Source organism: Mesocricetus auratus, unplaced genomic scaffold (assembly GCF_017639785.1).
Source record: "Mesocricetus auratus isolate SY011 unplaced genomic scaffold, BCM_Maur_2.0 Super-Scaffold_100026, whole genome shotgun sequence".
NCBI lineage: Eukaryota > Metazoa > Chordata > Mammalia > Rodentia > Cricetidae > Mesocricetus > Mesocricetus auratus.
This window is the reverse complement of record NW_024429207.1, coordinates 8122174-8144969: the sequence shown is the minus strand read 5'-3', so window position 1 is coordinate 8144969 and position 22796 is coordinate 8122174. Positions and strand designations below refer to the sequence as shown.

At 43.0% G+C, this 22796-nt stretch overlaps 1 protein-coding gene across 3 annotated transcripts in view; it reads right to left on the bottom strand.

The window, feature by feature from the left end:
- The window catches only part of Snx25 (sorting nexin 25), a 96647-nt gene that overhangs the window by 72927 nt on the left and 924 nt on the right, over window positions 1-22796 (bottom strand). For all 3 annotated transcript variants that reach the window (XM_013110849.3, XM_005066667.4, XM_021225203.2), the window contains exon 2: window positions 287-371. In XM_013110849.3, the coding sequence (XP_012966303.2) occupies window positions 287-371 (85 nt within the window). The remainder of the gene's footprint in view (window positions 1-286; window positions 372-22796) is intronic.

Genomic DNA, 22796 nt, shown 5'->3' with positions numbered 1-22796 from the left:
AATGAAATGTTTCTCGAAACCCATTTTAGGGAGATGAGAAAAGATTTGCACTCCATGTTGTAGATAAACCTTTCCTGGGCTGGCTCAGGGCTCAGGAATTTCTGCTCTATAAATGTTTAAACCACTTCCATTTATCCAAAACACAGATGTACCCAATCTTCAAACAGAAACTCCTGAAACATTCCTACAGCTGTAGGAAGGATAGATAACCTAGAAATTATGAACCCTTTGAGAAGAGTGAGTGATGGCTTTATATAGAAATCCCACGAGCCCCGTCCATCCTCACCATCTTTCAGAGCTCGATCCATGTTGTGAGAAATGACCACTCTTCTGCCCTGAGATGTCTCCTGTGGATTTCCATATACAGGGCTCTGAAATGAGAGGAAAGAAAACGTAAGAGATCATTGAACGAATGAACTACAAATAAAGACAAAATCAGAAAGATTCAGAGATTATAGTCTTACTCTGGAAAAGTAATGTTCAACGTTAACTAAAAAATGTTTAGGGAAAGGGGAATTAAATACTACAATAGTAAGAATAGTAGGAAAGTACAAAACCAAATTATCTACTTATGAAAATTAAAAACATAACAAAATGTTAAGTCAATGATGGGGAAAGTAACACTACTTGTCTGCATTAGGGTTTCTACTGCTGTGATAAACACTAGGACCACAGTCAGCTTGGAGAGGAAAAGGTCATTCCACTCCCAATAGGTCATCCTCTATCACTGAGGAAGTGAGGACAGGCACTCGAGACAGTAACCTGGAGACAGAAACTGGTGCAGAGGCCATGGAGGAACTCTGCTTCCTGACTTCCTCCTCACACTACTTTCTTACACAACTCAGGACCACCGACCCAGGGCGGCACCACCCACAGTGGGCTGGACCCTCCCACATCAATCATTAATCAATAAAATGACTGTCAGACTTGCTTACAGACACTCTGGTGGGGGCATTTTCTCAATAAAGGTTCCCTTTTCCCAGATGATACTAGTTTGTGCCAAGCTGACATAAAAATTAGTCAGAACACTATTCGATAAATGATACTGGGACAGTTATGTATTCATAGGTAGGGGAGCTGATAGTCATACTTTATTTATAACATTGAATTAATGTTCCCTTAAACCAAAAAACTAATTAAAAATCTTGGTATGTTTATAATCATGATCTAGAAAAGGCCTCTACAATAAGGCACAAAATCCAAAAGTTATACAGGAAAACAATACAAAACAAAACATGATTTTTAAAAGAGAAAATTACTATTTGACAAAAGACAATATAAACAAAAAATATAGGTAATAGTCTAGGACAGTGGTTCTCAACCTTCCTAATGCTGAGACCCTTTAATACAGTTCCTCCTGTTGTAGTGACCCCGACCATAAAATTATCTTCATTTCTACTTCATAACTGTAATTTTGGTGCTGTCACGAATTGTAATGTAAATAACTGATATGCAGGATATCTGATATGTGGCTCATAGGTTGAGAACCACTGGTCTAGAATATCTCAACACATGTAACAATGGACAATCTATTTATATATATATATACATATATATATATATACACATTTACATCCCTATTACCCCAAACACACATACTATATGATTCTTTCATCAGGAAAATACACAATGAAGCAATCATGTGCCTTATATTGCAAAGCCCAGGATACTCCTGTTGGTGTATATATAATGTTTTCACATACTGTTGGAAGGCTGTTTATTACTCCACACTTTGAAAAAGAAAACTGAATCACCAACATTAAAGCTTTAAATGAACTGTCTTTTGATTCAGCAATCCCACTCCTAGGGAGGTCTAACCGCTGACATGACCGTCACGCTCATCCAACAAACACAGCTGCAGAGAATCACAAGGCTCAACCAGGAGTGGGGAATGCCTGGACTTGATAGGTCTCCTGCGGCCTTCAGGTAGAGAGCCAGAGTAATCATGCTGTTCATTCTCTAAGAAAAGCCAAAGTCCACAGCCTTACGATGTCTTACTTTCTAATACATTATTTTAAAGTATGACGTGTCTGTGTGTGTGTACTGTACCATGAGAGGACTTTATGCTACAAACTCAATTTCTCAAGACATTAGAAAAATTATGCTCACATAGAGACAAACCATTTGATAAGTGAAAGATAAAAAAGCACCTTCAACCATTTAAAACTGTTTTCTAGTCTTTAGTAACTATCACATTACAAGGTAAAGATTTATTCTAATTTTCAAATTTTTATAATTTCCCAATTACAGGTACAAGACTTTTGGTGACCAACAGTGGTCAAACAGTAAAACATAAGCCAAGGATGGAGAGATGTCTTGGAGCTTAAGAGTAGGGCTGCTCTTGTAGAGGACCCACATTGGATTCCAGCACCGACATGGCAGCTCAGCGCTGTCTGTAACTGCAGTTCCAGGGGATCCAACACCCTCTTCTGTCCTCAGAGGGTACCAAGCATGTATGTGGTGCATAGCCACACGTGTCGGCAAAGCACTCACATATACAAAATAATAAAACTTTTAAGATAGTTCAAATTAAAAGAAAAAACCCAAGCACTTAATTGAAAACCCTCCCAAGGTCCTCCCCCTCCAATAGGGCCCACTGTTTCTCTCACCCAGCGCTTAACAAAGTTTCCATTTGAGAACCAAATTGGGGAAAATTTCAACTAAATGCCTGCCTTTGGTTTTCTTCACCTGACCACTGTTGGTCACCAAAAGTACAGAACCTGTAATTGGGAAACCGTGTTCAAAGGCTGGGGGAGAAAAGGTCCTGGGATGAGACATTCCATGGTTCCAAGCCTGCGCATGGCACTACGGGCAGGTGGTAAAACCTTTAGCAGGTAGGAAAGAACCAAGTGGAAGGAGGTTAGGCAAATACTTTTTACCTTTGTCCCCCTCCTTGTGGATCTGCTATCTTGCTTGGGTTTGGGTGTGGGTTACTGAGAATATGTTTGGCTTTGGTTATTGAGAATACCTTTGTGGTTCTGTTGTCCATGGGGAGAGGTTGTTTGTTTTAGAAACAGGTTCTCACTGGATAACCCAGGCTGGCCTGAAACTTAAAATCCCTCTGCTTTGCTCTTTTCTCCTTTTTTCTTTTTTTCTTTTTTTTTTCTTTTTGGTTTGAAAAGCAGTAACTCTATAGGCTGGACAAAGGCTAACTTCACTCCGCTGGCACACCCCTGTTCCTCAGATAACATACCTTTCTCGACAGTTACTTTCCTACAATGCTCGGTTGGGGAAAGGTAAAAGGAAGGCATGCACTCCTGCTGTCACGAAGGATGCTGTAAAACCTACAGCATCTATCTGGATATGGCCTCCCTATGGAATCTGATCACTCAGCTTCTGCTTCAGTATTTTCGTACATATATCACAATATTCATTCGTAAATGTTTTTACTGAGTCAGATCACTATTACTAAAAAATACACTTTTATTTAATGAAAATAGATGAAACCTAGCTTCATATTAAGATCTAAAACTACATCAAACTAACCAAGGTCATTTTTTAATTACACACAGTTCTCTAGAAGGAAAAAATTAGGGATCTTAATATATAATTGCACATTTGAAAAATGTTTTCCAAAGTCAGGCCAAAACCTAAAAGCTTTTCTCTAAGACGTGTAACCAGATCTGCAGAATCAAGAACAGACAGCATAGGCATAACAACTTTTCAATCTACAGCCATGATACACCCAAACTGTCTGTGTGCCAAAGCCAGAGACACCCTCTTAAGAGAAAACACCTAGAGAAGCCTTGCAGAGAAACTCGGGCACTCTGACGCCACTAGTCACTAGACAGCCAGGAGCCGTCTGAAATCCAGTCTACACAAGCTGCTCTCTGGGTGACTTCCCAGCCAATCACCTTTCGCCCATTACGTGCACTACTCTAGTAAACTAACATCTCTCCTCTTTATCGTGCACATATGTTTTCAAGTATTTTCCAATCTATCCAGTTTATGTTAAAAGGAAAAACAGCCAGGCATGGAGGCACATGAGTATAATCCCAGTATGTGGAAGTAAAAGGATTATAATTCAATGGTCATCCTTGGCTACATCCCTAGTTTGAAGTTAGCCTGAGCTATATTAAGCCACAAACAAAAAAACAAAGGGTAAGGGAAAAGAAGGGAGAGAAGGGAAGAGAGGGTTACACAAAGCTCAGGGGTTGTGGATATAACTTTCTGTGACTACAGCAATGGCAGTCTACCTTACAAACCCAATACAACCTTGCAGTCATCATCGCTACCCACAAAGTGTCAGGGGCTGTCCTCCCAAGGATCCTGAGCACCTGGCAATCTTCTCACTTTTCAACTACGTTATTCTCAACACTCTGCCTCTTTCAAAACAGTCATATTCTGCCTTGACCTCAAAAAATAATTTATTCAAGACCAAAGAAATGAAGAAATGGCGTACGTCTTCCCTGGGAAGGAATTAGAGAGGCCAATGCATTAGAGAAGACTGGAAAAGATGGGAACATCTGCAGGGGCATGGGTCCACTGTGCACTCTGGGCAACCACGTGGAAGCTGGCGCAGCAAAGCAGGGCAGGGGACATGGCTCTACATTTGGGTAGGACTAGCTCTGATGTCCCTCACTTAAGCCACTCCCTTGACCCCGACACTTCCTCTGTTTAGCTCTTTTTAAGGGGCTTATTGTTCTTTCATTTTAAATATAATTGGAATTAGAATTCCAAAAACAGAAAAACACAGCACTGGCCAGGAAAGTACTATAAATAGTAACAGGGGTTATGCTTGTTATTGTTCTAGATGTATTATTTTTGTTTTGTTTTGTCTCAACAATAAATGGAAATCAATAATTTATAGATATCTCCATCTAATTCACTGTTCCTCCACTGTTGGCTTACACTGCACCACACTGTGAGCCAGATTCAACCCATGAGCATCATGTCCGTCACTGCAGTCACACAGAGCCCTTGGCAGAATGCCTCACACGCAACAGCACAGTTCAGCTATGAGTCACAGAATGCTACCAGTTTTCAAGAAAACTAGTTAGAGCCGAGCAGAGTGGCACACAACTTTAATCCCAGAATTCTGGAGACAAGAGGCAGATGAAACTCTGTGAGTTCAAGGCCAGTCTGGTCTTCATGGTGAGTTCAAGGCTGGCCAGAGAGACCCATCTTAGGAAACGAGAGAGAGAGAGAGAGAGAGAGAGAGAGAGAGAGAGAGAGAGAGAGAGAGAGAGAGAGAGAGAGAGAGAGAGAGAGAGAGAGAGATGGTCTGGTGGATTGCTAGCAGACAGATTCCAAAGGACCACAAATGATAGAACAACAAAAAGGAGTAGAGAGCTGGGCCCCCAGCGTGAGGCACTGGACACCCACTCTTTTTTTTTTAAAGAGTTTTTATTTATGCTAGTATAAGGATGGACACCCACTCTTAAGGCAGCTATTTTTGCCTTTGTGGCTACCCTTTACAGGAGGAAAGCGCATTTCCTGAAGCCATTCCACCGCGTCTGTTCCTTTACATTCCTGTTACTGAGCCTGTAAGCCCCCTTGTCTGCTTTTACAAAGGCCAGTTTGGCTAAAGCTGGACTATGCTTTGCTATGCTTCATTGTGAGCTTGCTTTCCTTAGCATCAAAGAAAACTGTCAAAACAGAAGCAAAGTGATTATCCCTTTTGGGAATTTTGTATTGATAGGAAGTAATGATATTTGTAAAATCTCTTCCTCTTTTATGGGATTTTAATATTTATTGTTTGTTTGAGACAGGAGCTCACTGTGTAGCCCTACCTGGCCTTGAACTCACAGAGATCCAACTGATACCACTAAAATATAACTTTTAACCGGTAATATAAGAATATAAGAGCTGGGCCTATTTCCTTGTAGTCAGTGTGCCCACCATTTCGAGACTATAACTATGGGCAAGTTATTTTCCTGCACCTTAGTTTGCTTATTTGTAAAACATAACAACAGTATCTAACTAATGATAAGGGCTAATATGAGCATCAACAGAAAGAACACACATGAAGTACAACACCAACTAAAAGGCACATGAATTATAAACCACTACTGGCACTTTTTCTATGCACATACTATGTGTGTGTTATATGTGCATGCGCACACATGTATATGGAGGTCAGAGGTCAGCATCTCAGGATTCCTCAATTGCTCTTACTTTATTTGGGGGGACAAGGTCTCCCACTGAACCTGGAGCTTGCCTGTTCAGGTAGACAAGCTGGTCATCAAGCCTTAGCAATCCTGTCTCCACCCTCCTCGGGACTGGGGTTACAGGCATACACCATCAAGCCTGGTTTTTTGCACAATGCTTGCATGTGAAGGAGTCTTACCCACTGAACCAGACAACCACCCTCATTTGCATACTTTTCAAAGAAACTACAATCAATTCTGTATTTGGCTCTTTAGACCCAATATTGTATTAAAAGCACTGCTTTCATAATGAAAGACTTGGAATATGTTTGAATGACCTACACCATAATTTATCTGCTTACTCTACATTAAATATGCTTCCACTTTTTTCTTATTCTAAATGAAAAGTGTTTCATTTTTGTACTGTTGATATAAAGTACTCCCAAAAAATGTTCTAAAAGATGACAAAAGTGCTTATGAAATATATGTCGGATTTGGATCCTAACCTTATTTAAAGGATTTAATGCCTAAAGGATTTTCCTGTGAGCTGGGAAGATTGCTCAGTGCAGTGGGTATGAGAATGTTCTGCACAAATATGAGGACCTGAGTTGGAATCCCTGAATCCACATAAAAGCCAGAATCAGGGCATGAACATCTGTACCCAGCACTCCTGTGGGGAGACGAGAGGGATACACAGGAGAACCCCCAACAGCGTGCAGACCAGTCTGGCATACACAGGGGGAAAACACAGGCCTGGTGTCAAAATAAGGTGAAGGTAAAGACAGACCCAGAAGCCGCTCTCTGATCTCCACACGTGCACTGTGGTACACATGCACCCATTTCACATTAACATCCTCCCTCTCTCTCTCTCCCCTCTCTGGCAGGCAGGCAGGCAGGCAGGCAGGCAGGCAGGCAGGCAGACAGACAGACACACACACACACACACACACACACACACACACACACACACCAATAACACAAATAAAATAAAAATCAAAGAATGTGTTTCAAGAAGTCTTCCACCAGCTAACAGGATACTGAAGAACATGGGGGAGGGGCTTGGAGGAGGAGCACTAAGATTTTCCAGCTGAGCACAACTACGTGAGCAACTGGAAATGTCCTTTCCAGCAGGTCAACAACTAACGTGTGTGCCTTTGAGGACAGACAGACACTGTGCAAGTGCTCCCTGCCTAATACATCTCTTTCATGCTTTCTGATTTAACTGTCACAAACAGATGTTTCTAGAAATGTTTCTCAGCAATTAATCTAAGAAAATAATATCACAAATGCAAAATCTCTTTAAACTACTCAATACTGACAGATTTTTCAGACAAACTAATAAAACTTTGGGATGTTTTTCCTTTCCTTTCCTTTTTATTTTCTCAAGACCCCTTGGGTTTCTTCGTGTAGCCCTGGCTGTCCTGGAACTTGCTCTGTAGATGAGATCCTCCAGCCTGTGCCTCCATAGTGCTTGGATTAAAGGTGTGCGCCACCACCGCCGGGCTGAATGTTTTCCAGAGTATTTGAGAGAATCAGACTTCCACGGAGAAAGCATGTTTTACTTCATACACACCAATCTGAAGGGCATTAAAAGACACACTCCCCTTTGCTATGCCAAGTTCGTGAGACCCCAAAAAAGACCACCAAGGAGCCAGGTCACTGATGAAAATGCATAAGGTTTGATGTTACAAGCCTCAGCAGGGGCCCTGTCCAGCAAACTGGCACAGCAGCTGCAGTAAAAGGGTGCGTGGCCTCAACTGTGAGGGGCTTTTAAAGGAAAAATAAATAAAAACACAAGCAGGGTGGTACGTGCCTTGGCTGTTCAGGACTGTGTAAGAGTAGGTGACCTTTGGATTCATTGAGATGGGGGCTAGGAGAATTTCAAAATTTTTACTAACAGTTGCCCACAAGGGCAGTTGTGACAAAAAGTTATTTACCAAAATTAGTCATTGCCTGACCACCCAGATGGGGTCACTTTGTCCAGAGTGGGCACAATTTGGAGCTGCTTATGGTTCCTCGGCTGGAACTGAATCAGCCTTGTGCCACGCAGGGATTTCTCAAGGTGGCTTTTTCTGAGGATGGAGTTAACTCCATCCTTTCCAGTTTACCTTGCTCTTACATACTTGATTAAGAGAAATTCAAGTCTATTGTTTGTAAGCAACAATTATAGCATGCACTTGAAAATACATAGGCAAACAGCATTACAAAATGGATAGAAGTTAAAAGATATGGAAAGAAGAGCAGAGCTAGAGAAAAACAGCAAAAAGCAAAGTGGCTTGGGGAAGTGCAACTACAATCTCTGACATGCCCATTTTGCATACTGTTCAGTTTTGTTTCTTAGTTCTATCATATGATTCACATCGTTTGAGTTCATTTGGCCAATCTCAGGTCTCCACATTTCCATTAATTTGTTCAGTCATCTGGTAGTCACTGAGGACTCACTCCATCTGCTTGGCACTTAGTTGGGCACTCATAACCAAATAGCTAATAAACCACTGTACTACAGAAGTGTGCATAAGATTCCAATATTCTTCATACTCTGGAAACCTCCATCCACTTCACTCTTCAGCCCCTCCCTCCCTTCAGTCATGGAAGGAAGCCACCCAAACACATAATGAATCTCTAAGAGCATTTCATAAGAATTTGAGACTCATACATATTGGCATATATGACATAATCTCATTTCCTAAGAGACAACCCTGAACTTAGATGATAACCAACCTAGTCACCCCTGCTTCAGAGCTTTCATACAATCCAATAACTAGAGCAGTCACACAGAATTGCTTGTTTTCCAGAGTTTTACATTCCATTTCTGTCATAAAATACCATAATGCCTTTTTATTAATTGGTTGGCTGGTTTTTAAATAAAAACTGTTGATAAAATATTTGTACCTAGTGAGAAAAATTACACTGGTCACTTGATTCATTGAAGCCTGTTATTTTACAAATCCTTTGAAACACCATCTGAGCTCTAAATACAGCATCCCTGATAACACGGTGTATGAGATACTTAAGTATAAAACCGAAAGCACAATTCAATTGAATCTACTCACAGAGGCTGTTAAGTCCTTTGTAACATAAGCCTAAAGCTAACCATAAAAACTGTTTCTTTCCTTTCTACCTGAAATAAATAAATGTGTTGGAATAATGACTAAATCCTCCTCTTATACAGGCCTTTCCATGGGAGCAGTTCTGACTAGATAGATGGCTAAGAAATCTGCACTAAGACGGACAGTGGTGGCGCACACTTTTAATCCCAGCACTTGGGAGGCAGAAGCAGGCAGATGGATCTCTGTGAGTTCGAGGCCAGCCTGGTGTACAGAGTGAGTTCCAGGACAGTCAGGGCTGTTTTGAAAAACAAAAACAAAAGCAAGGAAAATCAGCTCAATTAATGAAGTGATTTTGAATAAATACTACAGGGTCTACAGCAAAAGCTTATCATGTTCCATACTATGTACAGAAGCTGAATCAATCCTGAAGCCACCAATATTCAAATGGTTTTATAATTATAAAATTATACTTATACTCTCATATAAAGCAGAAAAATAACACCCCCAAACTAACTTTGATTGTACCTAACCAGGGAAATTGCTCTAAAGTACAAGCAAATTCTCTGAATGGCAATGGTACAGCCAGAGATGACTTCAGGCAAAGTAGTCCAGAGTTAGCCACCTCCCCAGACCCAATCTGAACCTCTTCATTTCCTACATCTCACAAAATGTAATGCAATCTTCCATGACAACACTTAACATTTTTCACATTTATTGATCATTTATTATGTGTATGGTGGTCAGAGGACAACTTGTAAGAGTTGGTTCTCTGTATCTACCATGTAGGTCCCTAGGGTTGACACAGGTCCTCAGGCACCCTTCTACGCCATCCCCTCAGCCACATCCCTGACATTTTATCAGACAAGTTTGAGAAGCAATCCCTTCAATCACAAGAGAACCAAGATGAACCCTATGAACACTGGGTCACAGCCACACAGTATCCAGACCTTCCCTGTCTCAAATCCCCTCTGCTCAGTAACCCTTCCCATAGCACTCAGAAGGCTCTGATGCCGGGGTACAACCACCGTCCTGCTGACCCTTTCCTCTGAGTTCTCAGATCCATCCTGCTAATCTTAGCACCTCCCTTGGCTTCGATGATATAAGTGACTATCACATATTCTCATCTAATCTGTCATACCATGAAAAGCCCAGAACCACCCACCATTCATCTAGATTGGTCATGTTTGGGAAGGCATTAACTCATTTAAACCTGATTTCTGTTTCACAAAATGGAATAATAGTAAATGTCTCATAACTGAGAGGTGTAAATGAGTATTTAGTATAACATGGAATAGACAGGAAGCACTCAAAAATGTTTTTGCTGTTATTTCATTCATTTATTTCCAAATCTACCACTTCTTTTTAAAATCACCTTTAAAGGGGAGGGCAGTGGTGGCATATTCCTTTAATTCCAGCACTTGGGAGGTAGAGGCAGGTGGATCTCTGTGAGTTCGAGACCAGCCTGGTGTACAAGAGCTAGTTCCAGGACAGATTCCAAAGCTACACAGAGAAACCCTGCCTCGAAAAAACGAAGAAGAAGAAGAAGAAGAAGAAGAAGAAGAAGAAGAAGAAGAAGAAGAAGAAGAAGAAACCTTCTATAGAATGACATCTTCCTCACCTTCAACAATTATTTTTGCCTCCCACTTACCAAGATATCTGAAGCTTGAAGTATCTCCCGGGTGCTCCCATTTTACACACACCCACGCCCCACTGCTCCAGTCTCAAGCCTGATTCCTTCCACACATGCTCAGATCCTGTTTCCTGGTGCTGCTCTACCAACCAGCCTGTATATGCAAGCTTTCCAGCCCCTTCCTCTGCACTCTGAAGTCTTTAACCAGAAACATGCTCCCGTTACTCCTCTAACAGTGACAACAGAGGCTGGAGCGGTAGCTTGACAGTGAAGAGCACCTGTGTTTGCAGAGGACCACAGTTCAATCCCCAGCGCCAGCATGACCACTGTCCCTAACTTCAGTTCCAGAGGACCCACTACCCTCTCCTGGCCTCTGAGAGTACCAGCTACACACGGGGGTACACAGACATACAAGCAGGCGGGACACCCATACACATAAAGTAAGTAAACCTAAAGATATTTTTAAATGGCTGCAAATCCCCATGATGCACGACACCACTCTCCTCTAGTGCTGCTGCTGCTTGTCCTCCCCTCCTCAGCCAGTTTCTAGTCTGTATGCCCTGCCGGCTATCTCTACACTTCCCAACTCCCATTTGCAACCTCCGAGGGAGGCTACCTTCCCCTCTTCACCTAAAGCCCCATGCAATACTGGCACAAGTCTACAACATGCACCAAGTTGTAGAGTACCCCCTTCCTGGATACCACGTAATGCTATGGCTCTTCTCTCTTCTCTCATGCCATCTCTGAGTTTTCCTCTCCTCCATCTCTGCCTGTTCCTCTCACTCCTCAGTAGGCTTTTCCTCCTTTGCTTGCCCAACTCCCTTCTTTGCAACCACTGCCGAGTCAGCAACCCCCTCTCCTAACAAATCCATTGTTTAACCCTCGACCCTTCCTCAAATTGCACATCTGCATACACAATTTCAAGGTGAACACACCCACGGGTATGTCAAAATATTCAGGACCAAAGCTTTCCTAGCCGTACCTCTCCCAAACGAAACCCAAGCAAATGCCATCTGTATCCGTTGAATCATGCAAGCTGAAAGCTAGAGGGAAGCCAGAGTTCACCACTCCACCCCTTAGCAGATGTCTGCTGGGCAGAAGTGGAGAGCACAAATAAAACTGACTAGACAGAAGGACAACTGGGTCTGCACATCTGTCCAACAGAACTACAGACATTGGAAATGGAGTACCTTCTGTGAGGCATGAGGTTCACACACGGATGACACACAAGGATAAACTCAGGAACCACAGGTGAGTTCAGTGGAGGTGAGCGAGCAGAGGTATGATGCTACTCACGAGAACCTCCCACGTGAGGTGAAGTGAGCACTGTTTTAATGCCTCCTCTCCTTCCCCAGGTGGTCCTAAGCCAGTCAGAAATCCGGAAATCCGGAAATCTGGATGCCTTACCAACAGTTTGTTGGGAATGGGAACTGATCCAAACATGACCAATAAGACATGAGGGAAACATTGCCAGGGCATTTCTATGAATTGTCTTTCTCCCCCTCCCCCTGTGCCCTGTTCCAATCATTTCCCTGCTCCTTTCAATTATCATCCTGTGATGTTGATAAAACAGATACAGTCACTTGACCAACAGCCCAAGAACGGACTGACTCATGAGAAGGGAGAGCCAGGGATGTGCAGAGAGACGGTGCTGTGCCTTCCACTGAGCCTGCCTTCCCTTGGTTGTATGTGCTATCTCTTAAAATAATAAATCACTTTAAGGTTTAAAATATGAAATGGTTACAGGAATCAATTATGTTTACAACACATTTTACTAGCTGGTGGTGATGGTTGAAGCCTGGAAATCCAGCTGAGGCTGAGGTCAGGGGGCTGGCTGTATTTCGTTTCAGGACATCCTAGTCAACCTGTGAGTCTAGGCTGCCTAGACTGTAATCTGAAACCCTGTCTCAAAACAAACAGCAATCCCACCTTTGGTTCTTCCTTGTTTGTTTTTGTGGTAAACCTGAAAATGGCTCTCAGAATTAAACCTTAATGAATCATAGTCTGGGAAAGCTGACTTTTACCAGAGACTTCAAGAACATATGACTGTCATGGTTCAAAGGCAGAAAAAAGTGCTGACTAAAAACCTGCTCTCTTACTGCCTACGATAGACTGATTCATTCCAGAAATAATTATCCCTCAGCTACCAAGACTCCTACCGAAGTACTAAAGATAAAAAAGGCCAGTTTCTGCCAGCCTAGAGTACAAGGGTTAATGATAAAGGGCATGGGACTACTCCCAAATTCTAATAAACATTAAAACTGTGAGCCAGGCAGTGGTGGCACACATCTTTAATCCCAGCACTCAGGAGGCAGAGGCAGGTGGATCTCTCAGTTCGAGGCCAACCTGGTCTACATAGTGAGTTCCAGGACAGTCAGTCCTATACAGAGAAACCCTGTCTTGAAAAAAAGAAAATGTAAACTCTGATAAGCACAAGAAGTATTTGGTGCTACTGAACAGGTAAATTCAGGGAAAATGTCTCTACCCAAGTAATGTTGAGGGCTGAAGGCAGAAAGAGAACAGGCAAAGGGGACAGACAGAGTCGCCGAATGCGGAAGTCATCAAGTCTAGAGTCACAGGGAGCTTGACGCTGAGGACTGAAGCTGAAGTGGAAGTAATTGCCACAGTTCAGACTAGAGCTAGGAGAAACAACAGGAAGCTGCTGACAGGCTTTAATTAAACATGCTACCAAAGTAGGATCTGCATAGGCTTGTCTTGTAAAGACGAAATGAGCCAAGGAGCCCACACAGAGGCTGCTACACACATGGGAACTGGAAAGGAGTGGGCACATGCAAGGAGTACAAGGGGAGGCGATGAAGATGGGGTGCAAGGGGAGATGAAGATGGGGTACAAGAGATGAAGATGGGGTACAAGGGGAGGCGATGAAGATGGGGTACAAGGGGAGATGATGAAGATGGGGTACAAAGGAGATGATAAAGATGGGGTACAAAGGAGATGATGAAGATGGGGTACAAGGGGAGATGATGAAGATGGGGTACAAGGGGAGATGATGAAGGTGGGGTACAAGGGGAGATGATGAAGATGGGGTACAAGGGGAGATGATGAAGATGGGGTACAAGGGGAGACGATGAAGGTGGGGTACAAGGGGAGATTATGAAGATGGGGTACAAGAGATGATGAAGATGGGGTACAAGGGAGACGATGAAGATGGGGTACAAGGGGAGACGATGAAGACGGGGTACAAGGGGAGATGATGAAGATGGGGTACAAGGGGAGATGATGAAGATGGGGTACAAGGGGAGATGATGAAGATGGAGTACAAGGGGAGACGATGAAGATGGGGTACAAGGGGAGATGAAGATGGGGTACAAGGGGAGACAATGAAGGTGGGGTACAAGGGGAGATGATGAAGATGGGGTACAAGGGGAGATGAAGATGGGTACAAGGGGAGATGATGAAGATGGGGTACAAGGGGAGATGATGAAGATGGGGTACAAGGGGAGATGATGAAGGTGGGGTACAAGGGGAGATGATGAAGATGGAGTACAAGGGGAGACGATGAAGATGGGGTACAAGGGGAGATGATGAAGATGGGGTACAAGGGGAGATGATGAAGGTGGGGTACAAGGGGAGATTATGAAGATGGGGTACAAGAGATGATGAAGATGGGGTACAAGGGAGACGATGAAGATGGGGTACAAGGGGAGACGATGAAGATGGGGTACAAGGGGAGATTATGAAGATGGGGTACAAGGGGAGATGATGAAGATGGAGTACAAGGGGAGACGATGAAGATGGGGTACAAGGGGAGATGAAGATGGGGTACAAGGGGAGACAATGAAGGTGGGGTACAAGGGGAGATGATGAAGATGGGGTACAAGGGGAGATGAAGATGGGTACAAGGGGAGATGATGAAGATGGGGTACAGGGTAGATGATGAAGATGGGGTACAAGGGGAGACGATGAAGATGGGGGACAAGGGAGATGATGAAGATGGGGTACAAGGGGAGACAGTGAGATGGGGTACAAGGGGAGACAGTGAGATGGGGTACAAGGGGAGACGATGAAGATGTCATGGGAACTCTTATACTACTGAGTGAAAGAAACAGGACAACCTTTCTAGCGCCTATCAAGCATTAAAAATAGCTGGGGGGGGAGGAGGAGGAGAAGAAAGGAGGAAGATGGTAGAAGGAGAAGAAGACAGAAGATGATGACAATGAAGATACCACCACCGACAAGAAATGTAGATGGCAAGGGGGAGGAGTAAGGGTGAAAGGGGAGGGAATAAGAGTGGGATCAGATGGTGGGGTGCTCCTTACAGGAGGAGCACCAAAGCCTATAGCTATTCGTTACTTCTCCATGCAGAGGAAGGTGAGAACTATTAATCTAGTTATGTAAGGAACCAAAGTTGCAAATAAAGATAGAAAGGTTATTAAACAGGCTCTAACAAACAAGTTTACAACTTACTCTAACAATGTACAATTCACTGCTTCCTCCTAGGCCTCAGAGGTATTCCACTTTAAATCTATGTGCATTTTTCTTTACAACTAGCTTCCTGCTATTCAGGCATGGAAATCCCCGGACCAACAAATATACAAGGTCAGGCCACTACCTAAAGGAGCTGATGAGTGAAGGCTAGCCTAGCCCCAGGGTAAGATCAGGTACCCTCAAAAGTCTAGCTACCAAAAGCAGCATGTGATCTCAGAAGTCCACCCAAATACACCCACATTCATGGAGGTTTCTGGAAAGCTCTACCATGTTTGGATAAACTACAGGAATGGACCCCAGGACTCAAGCAGGGTGTGACTAGGACCTACCCCGGCACTCAGCCTACATGGCAAGTCTCTAAGGAAGACTTGCTCTTGCCCTCTGCATCCAACCAATCAACACTACTTTGTTAGGCTTGTTGAGCTTGCATTTCTCTTTTCAAAGTCCAGTTGCTGTTTAAAAAAAAAAAAACAAGTTTCTATGAAGTCATTTGAATGCTAACAGCCTTCAGCAGACACAATTCATTTTCTGAAGCCCATACCCTCTGCAGAAAACTTGCTGAGTCACCTTTTTAGTACAATTGAAAACATACATTTTTTTAAAGAAAATCTAGGACACTGCTTGCCCCAATGTGATATGGCTTAGAAATGAACCCTACAGCATTTTTAGGCAAGCAACATCAATTACCGAGGTGACATCACTGCATACTCCCCAAACAAAAAGCTGCTTAAGATTCTAGGGTTGGAAATAAACAAGCAGGGAGTGGCCGGAATTAAGGGAACGTTCAGAGTAGAACACTAACATCCCAAGACTTCAACCTTCACACTCAAGTGTAAACAGTGGGGGTTCTAGTTGGCCCTTTGTTTCTGGTATAAAACACTAACCCAAACCAGCTTGGAGGAAGGAAAGGGCTTATCTATCTGGTTTCCAGGTTATGGTCTACTATCAAGTGAAGCTGAGGCAGGCCCTGAAGACCATGAAGGAACGCTGTTTACTGGCTTTCCAGGATGGCTCCACCTGCCCAGGGAGGTCACTGCCCACAGGCTGAGCCTCTCAATTAGCAATCAAGAAAATGCCCAGACATGCCCACAGGCCAGTCTGGTTAAGATATATCTTCAAATGAACTTCCTTTTATTCCCAGGTGAGTCAGGTTGACAACAAAACTAAGCAAGACAGAGGGACTCTGGTTTGCTTGCTGCTGAATACTGGCTACAAGGAATGGCAGAACCCTTGACAATATTCTTTAATCTATCTGCCCAGTAACTAGTGATATCTAGTGAAGTCAAAGAAAAGCCTTGATTACTTTCTCTTTCCTGGGCCAGAACTCATTCTGTATCTCGGGCTGGTCTAGCTAGAACTCACTACACACCCAAGACTGGCTCCAGATGACCTGCTTAGTTAGGCCTGTGGTGTGTTGGGATTACAGGCCCGAGCCACTACTTGGCAGCACCACAGCTTCGTTAACCCTCTTCACTATTTGATCACAATGGCCACAGTGTATTTCTCATTTTAAGCCTAATCACATCTACTGGGCATTTCTATGGCCTGCCTCTAATGTTATCATGCCTGTATCCGACAATGTCAAAAGCTGCCAGGCCTACAGACTGACTTCAATTCTACTCTCACTTAAGGACTTCCACAAGGCCAAGATTATCTTTCGGTCTTGGTTCCTGTGACTCATCTGATATATTCACTGACAACTCAAATCTCAAATGGTCCAACTATTCCCTCTCAGAAACAGTTTTCTGGATTCTTTTAACAAGTGATGAAAATGCATACTACTCCCTTTAGACAGTGCTGCTGAATTCAAACACAGCTTCCTCATTTCCAAGAATATGTTTGCTGGCTTTGGTTGGCATTTCTTTTTATGTCATATGTATGATACCACTCTATTTTGAAGTTATTCATTATTCATATATAACTTCATTTCATATGTGTCAGCCTTAAAGAAGAGTTCCTTCATTACAGAGGAAAATAATTTTCCTACATGTGCAATCGCTGTTCATAAACCATCAAATGATAGGTATCAAAACTTCCTGAATACATATTTATGCTTGTTTATACGTTAAAATATATCTGGGAGAATGAATAGCAACTATTGCTGGTACCAGTCTTTGTATGAGAAAGCTTCCCTACACACACACACACACACACACACACACACACACACACACACTGTTTATTATTCCATATGCCTTCACTAATCATGTGACTGTGTAGATTATAAAAAGTATGACTGAAATTATCAACAGCATGAACTTAAAGTGCAGTATCCATGATACCACAAAGCATTAGGCAGGACCCTATGATTTAAAAGTTTTTAATTGGTATTCTGTAAACCAAATATCAATCCAAAGATTGAAGAACCATTTTCAAAAGAAAAAAAGCCACAATTTTCCCCTACTGGTCACCATGAATCAAAACTCCCTTAGTTGAAAAGTGAACAAATATCCTAAACAGTGCAGTAAATGCATTATGCCATTATCTGTTATCAAATTATTGAGGATTGTTTATCACATTACTATAATAAAGGAAAGCCACAAAGGGCTATGTATAGTCTCTTTAATTCCTGTTTCTTTCCTTTTCCTCTCAAGTAACTAAATTAAGTTTGTTTCACTCAAAGAACATTTGTATTAGTAAAAGAACCCATTTAGGAATCCCAGCAGGCTGACTCAAGCCAACTAGAGCAGTGGATGGCTGTGTGAATGTTCTTACTGTCCCTCTGAACATCTGCCTTCCCATCCAGTCAATGCTACTTGGCCTGAGAGGGTTGGACAGGGAGTACTCTTGTTTATCTCTGGAGCCTCCCAATGTCACAGGGCCAAGTACTCATACAGACAGTAATTCAGGCTCTTAAGGCTACTATTGCAAGGCTCTCCCTCTTTGCTTGGTAGCTGGGGGAAGTTTCAAACCTAAAGTCATCAAACACTTGACACGTGTTCTCATCAAAATCTATCTACCAAGAGCATACTATGTCCTGATGCTGAGAAACTCAGTGGCAAAAAAAAAAAAAATAACCTAACAAGACCAGCACATGAGTTATGCTTCAGATATTCAGAAATGCTCACTGATTCCGTCTGACAAACTTTCTTCCCTTCCTGTCTGACGACACTTCTGGTCTGCCACTAACACCTTCTTCACACGATCGCCACCTTTTGTCTCCCGCATGCTGCTACACCCAGTTTCTGTGGACTTTGCTGTACTGCCCTCCAATCTCCATTAATTGTTTATTCTGCTTCACATGGTATAAATCAAGCAGAAAACATTAGGTATTTGAGACAAAGGAGGTTACTTTATCACATTAGCACAATAGTCCACACTGTGTTCACAAATCACACTGGTAACTAGACCCTATAATAACTAGACACTATTATAAACTGTTCAACTTACAATAAGGTTTTATTAAAGTAGTTAGGAAATTGTATCTAGCAAAAGAGAAAAATCCAGAATCTGAGACAGAAAAGGTGAAAAAAGATTTTGAATGACATTTTTGATGAAATCTATTTCGTCGAAATGTAAGCTACGTCCCTCTCTTCCACTACAGGAGACGATTCTCTGGATATCCGTGTAGCAAAAGTTCTCCTGCATCAAATGGTTCATTCTTTCCCATTTCTCCTGCTATTGCCTTGCTTGGATCAAGCGCTAAGGTCCAGAACCTGTGGCTCATGACTATTCAGATCCAAACAGGTTAAATGGCCTTGTAGAATACAAAACCAGACCTTGGTCTAGGAACACTACACGGTGACAGTCCTCTCAGCAAAACTGGGCTAAAAACTGCCCCTTAGGACCCAGACATCAGTTATCAAGACTTTGGGGACAACCTTCTTGATCTGAAATGGCTTATTTCCTAAAAATAATGGGCAGTTGAGGTGGAATTTGTCTGAGATGAAAGCTACTTTCAATCAGTTGTCATCCCACTGTTGTAAAGCCGAAATCCTGCACACTTAAGATACCCACTAGGTACTAGGTTAATTGGAAAGGAAAAGCACAAATTTAGTGACCACAAATAAACCTAAGTTTCCTGATTGTCATCAGTGAACCCTTGAGCTGCCTTCAACTCCTATTAAGATACGGGGAATGATAACAGAGAGTGTCAATTATAGACCCTAACTACATAGAGCTTACAACTGAGAACATTGTGAAGCATCCAGAAGCACGACAAGGGGGCTGGAGAGGTGGCTCAGTGGTTAAGAGCACTGGCTGCTCTTCCAGAGGACCTGGGTTCAATTCCAGCACCCACATAGCAGCTCACAAATGTCTGAGACTCTAGTTCCAGAAGCACGACAAGACTGGAAACCCAGATGTGGTAGTCCACACCTACTATCCCAACACTCAGAAGGCTGCAGCAGGAAGATGAAGAGTTCAAGATCAGAGGCGAGAGGAATGGCTAGGAGGTGCATGAGAACTCTATGCAAGCGTGGGGGCCCGAGTTCAGATTCCCATCACCTTTGCTGGCTACATATACTCTGTGAAAAACAGAACCTGCAGGGGATGAAAACCGGCAGATCCCTAGGGCTCATTTGCCAGCCAGCTTAGCTCGAATGGAAAGCTCCAGTTTCAGTGAGACTGTCTCAAAAACAGAAAGAAATAAAGAGAGAGAGAGAGAGAGAGAGAGAGAGAGAGAGAGAGAGAGAGAGAGAGAGAGAGAGAGAGAGAGAGAGAGAGAGAGAGGAGGAGGAGGGTGGGGGGTAGGGAAAGAGAAAACACTACTGTTGGCCTCTGGCCTCAACATGGGTTAGTGAGGCCCAACACATATGTACTCATGCACCACATATACAAAATAGAAAGATATCCCTTTTATTGAAAATAGATTGTTTTCATACAATATATTCTGATTATGGTTTCCCCTCCCCAGTTTCTCCCAGATCCTCCCCAACTTCCAGACCCACCCAAATCCATACCCTTTCTTTTTCTCTCCCTTAAAATACAAAGGGACATTTAAAATAATAATAAGAGACAGTAAAATCAAACAAACCAGAATAAGACAAAACAAACAGGAAAAAGAACCAAAGAAAAAGCACAAGAAACACACACACACACACACACACACACAGGGGGGTGATAAAAAATAAAATCAGAAGCCATAATATATAACAAAAGGATTGCAAGTTTAAAAATGCCCGGACAAAGCATCATGAGGCAAAAAACAAAAAACAAAAACCTCCCAAATACCACTGGATTCACTGTTGGCCATCTACTTCTGAGCAACGGGGCCTGCCATTAAGTGTAGTTTGTAAAGCAGAGACTCTCCGCTGGAGAAAGCTGGTTTCTCCTTTGTGAGTGGCTATCAGTTGGACATAGCTTCTGGGTTATGGATGGTGGTTCGTGTCTACTTCCCCTCTTGGCACCGGGATCCCCTCTGGCGTCACCTGCTGCAGGCCCTGTGGGTGCTGCCACCGTCTCTGTGTGTTCATATGTGCATCTGTCCCTTGTGTCTAGAAGGCCTTGTTTCCCCGGTGTCCTCCATCCCCTTGGTTCTCACAGTCTTCCCACCCCTGGCTCTAGCAGAGTAACGTTTCAATGAAGCTGAACCACTGCCATCCCCCCACCCCCCAGTACTGGCCCCAAAGCACTCGGGCAATTTTCAGAGAAGGTGGGAGGGACGGGACAGAAAGCTGGATACCAGTCTTATGGTATGTGGCTCATGTGTGAAACATTCAAAGTGCACTGTGTCAGGAAAAGATTGTTCTTTTTCATTCTGCAGTAGTCACTGCTACACCATCTCCATTTGGTTCCCTGCTAAACAGCCTCCCCCTCCACATATGCCAGATGACCTGTGGAGTCTAGTTTCCTATTCTACTCCCACAGAACTCACAGACATCGGATACTACTACATCACATGTCTGTGCCTCCCAGCATTCCATTCATAAAGAAAACGGCTGTTTGGCCGAGCGGTGGTGGCGCACGCCTTTAATCCCAGCACTCGGGAGGCAGAGGCAGGCAGATCTCTGTGAGTTCGAGGCCAGGCTGGACCGACAGCTTCCAAAACAATACAGAGAAACCCTGTCTCGTAAAAACCAAAAAAAAAGAAAAGAAAAGAAAACGGCTGTTTAAAAAAAACGCACACAAATTACTGCAAATACGGCAAGCAAGGGGCTTGAAGAAACAGCATCTGTATCATAGGAAAATGGATTATTATATGACTAACATGCACTTCAATTTTAAATGATAAGTGACTTCCTGATTTTTTTTTCCTTCTTTTTGTTTTTGAGAGAGGATTTCACTGTTTAACAGCCTTGCCTGTTCTGAGACTAGCACTGTAGACCAGGCTGGCCTCAAACTCACAGAGATCCACCCACCTCTGCCTTCTGAGTGCTGGGATTAAAGGCGTGTGCCACCACTGCCTGGCTAACTTCCAGATTATCTTACTTAAAGCTATTACAGGAATTCAAGCTTAAATAGGTTGGCCAGTCATCCCTCCCCCCACCCCCAGTTAAAATTCACCCCTCCTAACATCTGAAATCGGATTTAGCCATGCTGCCTTGTCACCTTTCAAGTACTCTTTTTTTTTCATTATTTCTTCTGTAAAATTATTATTCTAGTTGATGATCCAGATTTCCCCTTCCTCAGAAGTAAATCCGACAAGGTGGGCTAGGAGGTCTGAAGGTGCGCACTCTGCAGAAGCAGTAACCCACAGGTGAGGTTTGGGGACCCTGATAGGTGGATGATAACATCTCAACTCTGACCTGACCGGCCATTCCCACTTCCTTCCCTTCCTGCATTCCCTCCCAACCACTGAGTTCCTTTTTTTAATTTCTTTCTTTTTGCTTCATAAACACTTAACCACTATCTAAAAGTAGCTTATCTACTGCCTAGTCCCCCCACAGGAAGGAATATAATCTTTAGTGACTAGGACTCTTATGTGACTTTCTAATTCAACCCAACCTTCCAGATCATGTAAGCCTTGGTTTGTAAAAGCTGCTAAATAAATAAGTACTGAACTCTGTTATTTAAGAACTGTGATGTGCCTTACAGATAGATCCCTAAGCAAACTGGTCAAGTTTTAGGGTCCTTACTTCTTATTAGAAGTGGAGAAAGAGTAAAAAAGGAAGAACGCATCTACTTACCTACCCTAAGTTAAAAATGAAAAAACGTACAATTAACTCAAAGTTTTTAATCGAAATAGACAGTGTTAATTTTTTGAGAGTGCTGGGGTTTCCTGAGCCTACTGGGTGAGGATGCCACTCAGAAGTGATAGGCTCTGAAAAGTCATTTTGAAGAGTAGAAAGTTCTTCCGGAAAGCAGTGAGTGGCTGGTACCATCAGCAAATACAAACCCTGGGACAGCAGTCATTGTAACATTTTTATGAAACTGAGTCACTGCCATTCCCCTGGCCCCAAAGTCCTAGGGCAATTTCAGTTTTATGATGATATCAACCAGCCACGTTACGGTAAAATGAAGGTCCTTTTAAAGGGTTATTATAAGTAGACGGGAGGTAAAGGCTATTATAAGGCAAACGGGAAGCCCGCACGAAGGAGGGGAAAGCATTTATTTCCTGAATTCCATACCCGCAGCAGTGATGTCCTACACCTCGATGAGGATACAGCTTTTCCTCTTAGCAAACCAAGGTGTTTCCTT